This window comes from Mauremys reevesii, linkage group 4, assembly GCF_016161935.1.
Source record: "Mauremys reevesii isolate NIE-2019 linkage group 4, ASM1616193v1, whole genome shotgun sequence".
Classification (NCBI taxonomy): Eukaryota; Metazoa; Chordata; order Testudines; family Geoemydidae; genus Mauremys; species Mauremys reevesii.
The window spans coordinates 126,663,690-126,674,367 of record NC_052626.1 but is presented as its reverse complement, the minus strand read 5'-3'; the positions used below and the strand labels follow the sequence as shown (position 1 = coordinate 126,674,367).

Sequence of the window (10,678 nt, the reverse complement as noted above, 5' to 3'; positions counted from 1 at the left end):
ATTTTCACACAGGTGTCTGGGTGCTTTTCTAGTATAAAAAAGTCTCCCCATGCACAGAGACCAAATGAGTAGTAAGGAGTTTGACACAAAGGATATACCATGAATCAAAGTCAGTAACAGTAACATACAATACATAGTAGGGTAACCTCCCAGATAGCTAAATCCAAACCCACTAGCTGCCCAGTGGTTCAACATGGTCATGTGAGACTGCCTAATTTGAGAAACCCCAGAATCAAACTCCAGCTCAAGTCCACAAGACCTGTATGTTCTCTGCTCTTCTGGAAGAGACCGAGGTATCATGCTGGGCATGCAAAAACCAATACTCAAGCTTGACCTTTTGAAAATTTGGTCATTTTAGAATGTTATCTAAAATGTCAAGATTAGAGAGCAAGTTCATGCACAGATGCAGCTTTTATTACAATGCAACAATTCATTTCCTATAATTAAAAATACCTTTAAAAAGTAGTCAATCATATCCAGAAAAGCACTGTAGTTTAATAACCACTGAAATTCTACAAAGGTAGGCATGACTATCCCATTTGTGTATACAGTTTAGGAGTTTTTAAAGGGAGTGTAAGATTTGTTCTAGCCAGATTGCAGCAATCAAACTGAAAATACTTGCCTACTGACTGGTTTGCCTACTTTTTTCGAGGGTGCTATCAGTTTATGCAGAAAGATTAAAAAAGCAACCATGAGCAGTGTTTTTTGCTAAATTACCAAGGACTAATTTTTTTTACTTGATGTCAGTCAGAAATAAGCCCTGCTACATCAGATGGGTAAGACATGGATGCCAACCTCTGAGAACTGAAGCTGCTACTAATGAGTGATTAATTGTATATTGTGATAATAAAATGGAATGAGTTAACACCTAACAGCTGTATTTTTCTTGTGAATAAAAGGTCAGAGTAGAATGGTACTAGTATAAACAATTCCTTGCATTAAAACTTCAAGATTAAAGTAAGAAGACTGCTGCATCATTTAGAGACATTTCAGGAAATTAAACCACAAGATTGTTCAAAGTATGATGGATTTAATCTAAATGCACAAAAATCAAAGAATGATGTACCATTTCCCCCCCAGACATAGGAAGAAAAGGAGCATTATGCAGTTTGGCGCTCTAATTACACTTGAATCATGCCATGAATTATTTTTTACACCCCAGGTGAAACCTCCATGCAAGACTTCAGATTACAGACAAGCAATTTTAAGTCTCATGGACATACATGATAAAGCTAGGTTGACAAATTCTGAATCTCTGGTTATTAAACAGGCTGCCAACTCAATTATGGGAAATCAACACCCTAGATATATGAAGTGTTTTTTAACAAGCGTCTCATTACTGAGAAGCACAACACTAAGCACTGAATTTAAGAGTAATCCTGACAGACTGCCCAGCCATCATCATAGGATCATAGACCCAGCCTTGTTAAGTCATTGAGCACAGTTAACTATTTCTAAGCAGCATGGGGCTTCTCAATGACTTGCATTTTACAACTGAAATGTAGCACTAGCTAATTATTCCAAATATTAAATTTAAATAACTGCAATTTGACTCCCTTTACCTTGAAACAGTATTAGATTAGAACTAAGGTGTGCCTAAACCATCCCGATTTAAATGTTCTGCATAGAAATGTGTTAAGAGACTCAAAAGTTAAATGCTTACAACAAATTTGTAACCAAAAACTTTAATCCCAAGGATTTCACAAAACATTTTACAAGTGACATGAAAATTCTTGCACAGTAATGTTTTTCACTTCTACAATGTACCCATATGCGCTCAAGCCATCCACTCCAGTTGTGTAATTTGGTCTGCTCAGAAATTCTGTAACATATGGTTAACCAAACAGCTTGCATTTTAGGCTATCACGTATTTAAAAAAATGCTCTAATCACATTAAGTACAAAAATTATCTAGGCTCAAGGGATAAAAATATACATTTTACATAATGTAGCTCTTCAGAGTTCCAATGTAGGAAATCAACAGAACTCCCCCAAAAGTTCTGTACAAAACTACCTGCAATTCAGACTTTCTACTGGTTTGCAATTTCTGCCTTCTTTCCAAAAACTACTAGGAATCACCATCTTGTGTTCTGGATAAACTAATAGCCTGATGTCGTAACAGATGTTTATTACAATGAATATTCACTGCAACCTTCCTTTCAAAAGTTATCTACATCTGATACCCAGAAAAGATTCCAGGACAGAATAGAGAAACTAGAAATATATTTGTCTATGCAAGACAAGTTGAACACCACTCAAGGCAAATGAAAGTTAAGCATACGGGTACATTGTAAAACAAGAAGTTTTATTACAAATCATATGATCTGTTCAGAACCATATACAGATTCACATCTTTACATTTGTCACCTGTTACAAGATACAAGAAACAAAGCAAGTTCAACAGCTAAAACATTTTAAAAATGCACCAAGCTTTATGAAGTCTCCAACAAAACACAATGTTCTGTACATACTCCTCCCTCCTGTGCTCAGATCTAATGACTTCCTGTACACAGCTCCTCCTGAAGTCCTATTTTCTCTCATTTGACCTGGAACGACTAAATAAGAGAATGAACATTAATAAAATTTAGTTCCATCTCTAAAACTATTTTACTTGGGGAAGTTACTTCCAGTACAACTCTAAATTACGTACTTGAAACTTTTGGAAAGTACTTTAAAAAACTGAGTGGATGAAGTTGTAACCTAAGGTCAGTTGATATGTTTATAAGTTCCTTGAGAAAAGAACTTACCTAAAGCACTAAAGAAAAGTGTTCCCTGTAGCAGAGCTTTCAGTCACTGAATCGATATGGCATAAGCCTTTCAAAATTAAATAGCAAGTGAAATCTGAAGATGCAACATATTCTTACCTACGAGACCTGGAAAAGGAACGGGAAGGCTTGTGATTTCTCTCCCGCGAAAGTGATCTCTCTCTTCTTCTGTCTCTAGAGAGGGACCTATGAGGTTACAATGAAAGATGAATATCCACACACAAGTGAGAAGATTAACTGGATTATATTACAAGAGAATGAATATGCATGAAGGACCCATTACTGTGCAAAGAAACATGTAAAGTAAGGTCAAGTGTCTTACAGCTAAAGCCAACAAGAAAATTGCAGGCCTTTCCATCTTTGCAATGTACTATTTGAGCACCACATTAGTTTCTTACATCAAATTGCCTTTTTCAAAAATCATTGTCTTATGTTTAGCATGGCTAGTTCAGCACTGCATTAAGTGTACAATTCTATTACCTCATTAAAAAGAATCACATTCTCTGTAAAGTTTGGAACTATTTAATCAGGAAACTTATCCATTAATAAAGACAGTTGCCTCTCCTTCCTCATGTAGTTAGAGGAATCAGCTTGAATTCTGATATTGCTTAAAACTCCTACTGCATACTTACATTTTTATATTTAATCAAATTTTAAAAATTACATGCACAGTACTATAGTACTAGAGCCCACTGGTTTCCATCTGATAGTTTCTTGTGCCCAACCAACTGCTGTATCATGTAGCTACATGCTGTCAAAGCAGCTTTATATTCCAAGAAACTAATGCAGGGGTCAGCAACCTTTCAGAAGTGGTGTGCCAAGTCTTCATTTATTCACTCTAATTTAAGGTTTCGCATCCTGGTAACACAATTAAACATTTTTAGAAGGTCTCTTTCTATAAGTCTATAATATATAACTAAGCTATTGTTGTATGTAAAGTAAATAAGGTTTTTAAAATGTTTAAGAAACTTCATTTAAAATTAAATTAAAATGCAGAGCCCCCTGGATGGGTGGCCAGGATCTGGGCAGTGTGAGTGCCACTGAAAATCAGCTCGAGTGCCGCCTTCGGCATGCGTGCCATAGGTTGCCTACCCCTGAACTAATGCATTTTAGTGATGGATGCAACTTTTCCTATGAGTGCTCTGAAGTGAAAAATAAAACTCTAGAGGCAGTCCACTTCATGACTGGGACAGCCTTGGGGGACCATCAATTTCCCCCAACAGTTTGAGAGTGTCTCAACACAGCAGAGGGAAGCAGTGTAGCAACAAGGAAACAGTGTATTACTGCCACACATGCAGTAATGCTAGAAACCTAGCAATGATGGAGCAAATCCAGAGTAATGGAAATGCTTTCCCTCCCCCTGCCCCCATCAACCCTGGAACCCTTTAAAAAAAAAACAGTCTTTAGTAAGTGTTTTTTGGAACATTTACCAAGTCTTAAAACTTTTATGTTCTGTATCAGCAGAACTATTTTAAATATGACACTTGAGTGAATATAACCAAGGATTTTACTAAAAAAGATTCCTTAGAAAGCACTCTGGATAGAACAGTAGAGCCATGTTTAGCCAACTGTTGCTTACCTGCTGCGGCTACGAGAAAAGCTTCTCCTTCGTGGTGATCTAGAACCAGAAATAGAAAAATGAGCCTTTTTATCAATTTCTTTAGCATTAATGGGATGAGGTATTTCCCAACTTGTCAAACTCACTGTTGGGCCCAGTGAACGTGCCAAGAAACAACTGGCACCCATCGTCCAGTAAAAATGTATGGAAAGATAACACAGTAAAACAAAGCTCAGTGTGAAAAGCACTTTTGCAACCAAGAATTCACTTTAACTTAATGCTTCACAGCAGACCTGTCCAATGCAACACTTCCATTTCAACTAAATCCACTGCCCAGAACACCACACCAAAGTCCCACAAGTGGTTCCAAAAAACCAATGTTTTGGAACCCATGCAAGCCAAAAAGGTCCATGACAAGATAAAAGATACCAAGTGGAGAAAAAGTGAAAATGCGCTCTGTGTAAATACTGATATGCCATTAAGTGCTACATTAGAACTGCATATTTGTGATGGGCATTCTCTGAAATGCCATAGAGTGTGTTTAGACTTAAAAACCTTAGCTTGGCCCAGTTCATCCCAAAAAAGTAATTGTTTTAAGTTTTGAAAACGGTTAGTAAAACCATTTAAAGGTGATAGGACTTGGCAGATTTGCAAGGAAAAGCTAAATTTGTTAGAGCTATTAAAAATTTAGTTTGGCATCTCACATGCAAATATACCTCATTTACTTTTGGTTCCATTTACATTAAAAAGTTTCCTCATCACCCTTAAAAGTTTTATTCAAGCAACATATGTACGTTACCACTCAATTATGCACAGCCAGCCTTTGATTGAGAAAAATAATTACTTATAAGCCGCTTACTCCTTATTTTAACCAGCAGTAAACTGTATAAGCAGGAAAAACTTACTAGTTTTTGGTTTCAACAAGCTAGAAATGGTGAGGTGAGGCTGCCGGACTGACTGCCAAGAAGAATTTGCTGAAAAGGTTTTGCCAGATGTTGCGTTGTATTTAGTTGGTTGGCGAAGGGGGTGTTGTGGATTTTTCCTGCTTTTTTGTTAGCCGAAGGCTGCTGCTGTAGTTGTTGTGAAGACATTTGGTAAATAAACAGCTGAGCTGATTGGCCGGGAATGTGTGGGCGGTCGAGGTGGCTGCTGCCGATTTGGTTAAGGTTGGAGAGAAGGCTGAGAGAAAACAGCATGCTCGGGAACCAAAGGGCGGTGCAACCTGACGACTGGCCATGCCTGGGTCATGTGAAACGACACCAGCCAAGCTGAATGGGGCGCGCTGGTCACATGACGCTGAAAGGGCTAGTTGACTGGCTAATGCAGACTCAGAGGGTGGTGAGAAGAGACATGATGGTGACTCTGTAACGGGTTCATTTTTATTAATAGATGGACCAAAAAGCATAAAAAATGAAAAACAAGCCATCAGTACAACCATCTATCAGCTAACATACTCCTATTGTGGTTTTTTTTTTTTAAAAAAACAGCAAAAGGGACATGGTTTCAAGCTTATCCTGTGAGGACTTCACTCACCTGCAATAGGTAAATTCAGTCCTGTATGAACCATGTTGTAGGTGTGAGACGTGCACCATTACAGAACATCCAGACAATTTAGTCTGCGTCCAAGGAATATAGGCCTTTACTAAAAACCTTGCTATATTTTAGATTTGAGTTTGCAAAACTCAAGTGACAGATTGTCACAAGACTTTTAAATTCTTTACTAGGGTCAAATTAGATTTGTACATTTAAAACGCAACTGTTACTTGTTTTACCATTATTAAACAGCTGCCTGCATGACAAATATTTGAATTGCTGCGAAGTGGAGAAATGCACTTGCATGGAAAAGCTACGTTGCTGTATGTAATGTTTGCCATTATGGAGTAAAGGAAAGGGAACAGCCTAAGTAGATGTATGGGAAGAAAGGGAAAGGGACTAGAAGATGTGCAGATTTTAGGAAGGAAAAGGGTAAGTCCGGGGCAGAGGGCGCTGACTATCAACTTACACAGTGACCTAAGGACAAAAGCCAACGTTCAATACAATTTATGTTCACCTTGATTTTTTATATAGTGTCTGGCATCTCCGAATTGTGATCAGGATGTTTAAGATGTTACCCATCAACATGCTTTAAAGAAAGCCTGCTTCTATGATGCTAAGTGGTAATTTCAACAGCTCTATACATGATCTTTGACCTAGGGTACCTGCGGCGAGGAGGAGGACTTCTTCTGCGATAATCATCTCGAGGACGCCTACCCCATGAGGGAGGCGGACCACGATTACGACTCCGTTTTTCACCATTAGACAGCTCCACTCTGACACGGCACCCGCAGAGCGTTCTGGAAAAAAGTTTACTGTTAATGCTCCAAGCAACAAATCTGTCTGCACTGAAGACACACTGACCTAGCATTGGAGAAGGGAAACATTTCTTGTGTACATTTAGTCAAATATATAAGGCACTCAGCTATCTTAATGAGTGCAATATAAAAAGATTTAAAATTCACAAGTGACCAGAGCCTCATGTCCAAAGCTACTTAAACAGGGAGACAGAACCTTCTGGACATGGATTTTACAGATTTGACTTCGTTAACTCAAATGGTAGTTTATATACATCTGGAAACCAAAGAGGATCGATTTTAGTGAACGCTGCAGTTTTATATCTTCACAGCATTTGTCTTCTGTCAAGATAAAAATCTGATTTAATTAATTGAAGTAGATTTTATTGTATACTCTAGAACAAAAATAGCTTCCCTAATATTTCTGAGAAAACAAAAAATCCTGCATCTCCTCTCTCCCTATAAGAGGATTTTACAAGAAAACTAAATCAATTCATTTTTAAATTTGATTGAGATGAAGGGACAGCATTTAACACTCAGGTACAATTTACGGAAATCATAACTGCACTATGGCAGGGGGTCTTCCACCCCAAACCGTGCTTTCCCTATGGTTAAATATATAAAAAATGAACAGGAGGGGTCACACAGAGACTTGCTATGTGAAGGGGGTAACCAGCGCAAAACTTTGAGAACCACTGCACTATGGTTTAGTGTGAAGTGTGTACTCTGTTGCTATAGAGACCTGTGAATTTAAAATCAAGGAAGGTTGCTCAGCTGTTTATAATACATTCAAATCTGATTGGCAGTCAAAATGCAAATGTTTTTATATCAGTATTTTAAACGATATTTAATAGCTCAAAATTCAAATATATTTTTGTTCTCATGCATTTCAAATTTTAATCTTAGCTCCATTTTAAAAGCAATGATCAAACACCAGGCACTTCTGAAGTGTTACATGTATTTAATAGTATTCATAAGTTATTTCACAAAAACTAAAAATTCCCTTCAACTCAAAATGAAGTGTTATTGACTTAGTGTCAATCTCTTGTGCCCCATATGCCAAGTACAGGTGGAATCAAACTAGGCTGAACTCTAGAGGCTCAAGTATTTCTTCTAGATGTGTTCAGGTATTTCAAATTTCCAATCTCAAGCCAAGTCTATACTAGAAAAGGTTTGTCATTATATCAGCAAATATATCAACTTATACCAACAAAACATTTCCTATACCAATTCCCAAAATGAAAAACTATAGCAGCAAAACGACTTCTTTGCTGGTATAAATGCCTCTACACTAGGGCTTTTCCAGTTAAATATAATGAATCACACCCTTAACCAACATTATTACACAAGCAAATGATTCTAGATCTGGCTTCAATGACCAAAAATATGAACACATTATCTATGAAAAAGCTTATTTTTACAGTTAACCACCTCAATTAAAATGGTTACTCTGCATTATAAATTAAATTAGTCGGTAAGTAATACTAACCAACAACTACATGATTAAGAAACTCAACACCATGATGTTTCAGTGTTACTCGATCGTGGTCAGTTTTAAGTGTGAATACAAGTTGCTTAATACTGTCTATAGCAATTAGTTTTAGTTAAATTAACTGCACAGCCTAAAAAGCAAGTTTTACCTTCCATCTAGTTCTCTCACTGCATCAGCTGCATCTCGGGGATCTTCAAATTCAACAAAAGCAAAGCCAGGAGGATTTCTAGCAACCCACACACTGCGCAGTGGTCCATAGTAGCCAAAAGCTCGTTCCAATTCAGTTTTGTTGCCATTGTTTCCAAGGTTACCTACATAAACCTTGCAGTCCAGCGGACAAGAGTCACGATGCATCACTAGAAGAGAAATAGTGAAAGTAAATTTTTTTTTACTTTCATTCAACCTACAGATAAGTACAGTATTTTGGCCTAGATACCTAAAAAGTACTGCACCCAGAAACCACAGCAGAGATACAGAATGAAGTGTTAAGATTAGGCTCCCAGCAGGTTAATTTGTGTTAAAACTATAAACAGACTTGTCTTCACTAGGATTTTAACTCAAGTTAGTTAACTTCAAGAAAAGAACATCGGACCTGTGGTTCTTTAACCCCTGGCGACTATGCCAGTTACAGGTGGAATCAAGCTATGCTGAACTCTAGAGGCTCGAGTTTTTCTTCTAGATGTGTTATTAGCTACAGGTTATTAGGAACCTCCCCCCCCCGCGTTTAAATGTCGGGTCTGGAAAGTTGGCACCAGCAAAACCTGCAGGGGGCGCCGCAGCCCTCGCGTGCCGCGGGCTCCATTGTTCTCGGAGCAGCGCGCGAAGCGGATCTGCGCATCCAGGGGCAGGATCGGGGCAGGCCGCCGCAGAGGGGACCCGGGGCAGGCCCCAGGCGCCCGCCGCAGAAGGGACCCATCCGGCCTAGGCCGGGCATGTCCGACCAGCCTGTCCCTCCCCGCCCGGGCTGCACGGAGAGCGGGGACACCCCTCCCCGCGCAGCCTGGCGGGAGGCCCCGCGCTCCCTAAGCCAGCACCCACCCCAGGAAGCCCAGCTGGGAAGGGGGCGCCACCCAGGTCCGCCCCCGATAATCCTCTCCCGGACCCCCCGCGGCGCCTCTCGCCCAGCCAGGCCTCGTCTCGTCGCGCGGGGGGCGGGTCGCGTTCGCTCCTCGAGGATTATCGCCCCGCTGCGCCCCCGCCCGGGTCCATCAACAGAGCGGCCGCCGCCCGGGCCGGCCACACAAAATGGCGGCGGCTCTTTGTTCGGCGCCGGCGGGGCCTGACGCCTCCATCCGCCCCACCGCGGTGCCCGGCCCCGGGTCAGCCCGACCCTGACCCCCAGGTGAGGCGCTCACCGAATCCCGGGGTGGGCGCGAGAAGGGAGCACGCGCTACGCTGCAGCCGACTCGATCCTAAACAGGCTCCCGCTCTGCTTCTCCTCACTGGACAAAATGGCGGCCCCCGCCTTCCCTGCCCGGACTTATATAGCCCCACCCTGCCACCACGTGCCCAGCCGACTGTCAAATCACAGAGCGCCTCTCAAAGGAGTGACAGTTCCATGGAACCCGCCTTCGCCTGCTTCCTGAATGGGGCCCGTGCCGGCCCTTCCCCCTCCCATCGTCCTGCAGGGCCAGCGCCAGACCCCAGACCTGGGGCCCATTGGGGACCCAGGGCGGAGGCTGTGGTTAATGTGCAAAGTCATGAGGGTAAGATGCTGCCCCCACTCTGACACCCCAACACCAGGGGGTTCAGCGCCAGACCCCAATTGGTCTGTCTATAATGGGCTGAGCTGATCCAACCCCCACCTATAGGGTGACCAGATGGCGTGATTTGATAGGGACAATCCTGATATTCGGAGCTTTGTCTTTTATAGGTGCCTATAACCTCCCACCCCATCCCGATTTTTCACACTTGCTATCTGGTCACACACACACAGTCCAAATCCCCCTGAACATGGGGATGTGGTGCAGGCCCATTCCTTATAATATCTGTCTTACGTCTGCGTGGGGCCTTCCATCCCACCCAGTCCCCCATCGTATTTGCCTCTCATCTGGGTATCTATTGGGTTCACCCCAGCTCCCGGACTAGAGGAGCATGATTGTGCCTTCATGGCATAAAAGGCAACTGTCTTATTAACAATTATATAACACTTTACAAACATTAGTGACACCTTCAAAAATCCCATGGGGCAGGCCACAGCAACTCAAGAGACTGCCTTAAAAAACATGAGCTTTAAAAAAACAAAACCAATAAATACTAGGTTCTTTTTCTTTGCCTGCTATTTTCTGAGTTTTTAGGGTTTTCTTAGGTCACATGTTTCACCTTTTCTGCCCAACCACTTACTTTTCTTTAATAAAAGCTGAAATGCTCACATAATCAGTTATGTCTAGGAGCCGGGGCTGTAAGATAAACGAGAAATGCTGTGATAACATCACAAGAGTGGGCAATCAGAAACATTTTCACGAGTCATAACATTGGAAAGCATGTTCAAACTTGTAACAGCTCACCATGCCTTTTTTGTGTTTATTGAGGCA

At 41.2% G+C, this 10,678-nt stretch overlaps 1 protein-coding gene across 1 annotated transcript; it reads right to left on the bottom strand.

Annotated features, from left to right (window-relative positions):
• Positions 1–392: 392 nt before the first annotated feature.
• On the bottom strand, positions 393–9,627 carry SRSF3 (serine and arginine rich splicing factor 3). Its single transcript, XM_039537900.1, has 6 exons — positions 9,500–9,627; positions 8,293–8,500; positions 6,521–6,655; positions 4,344–4,382; positions 2,864–2,950; positions 393–2,554 (listed from the first exon to the last, which is right to left on the bottom strand). Exons 2-6 carry the CDS (start codon positions 8,496–8,498, stop codon positions 2,527–2,529), a joined length of 495 nt encoding a protein of 164 aa, XP_039393834.1. The 5' UTR covers positions 8,499–8,500; positions 9,500–9,627; the 3' UTR covers positions 393–2,526.
• Between the last annotated feature and the right edge of the window lie 1,051 nt (positions 9,628–10,678).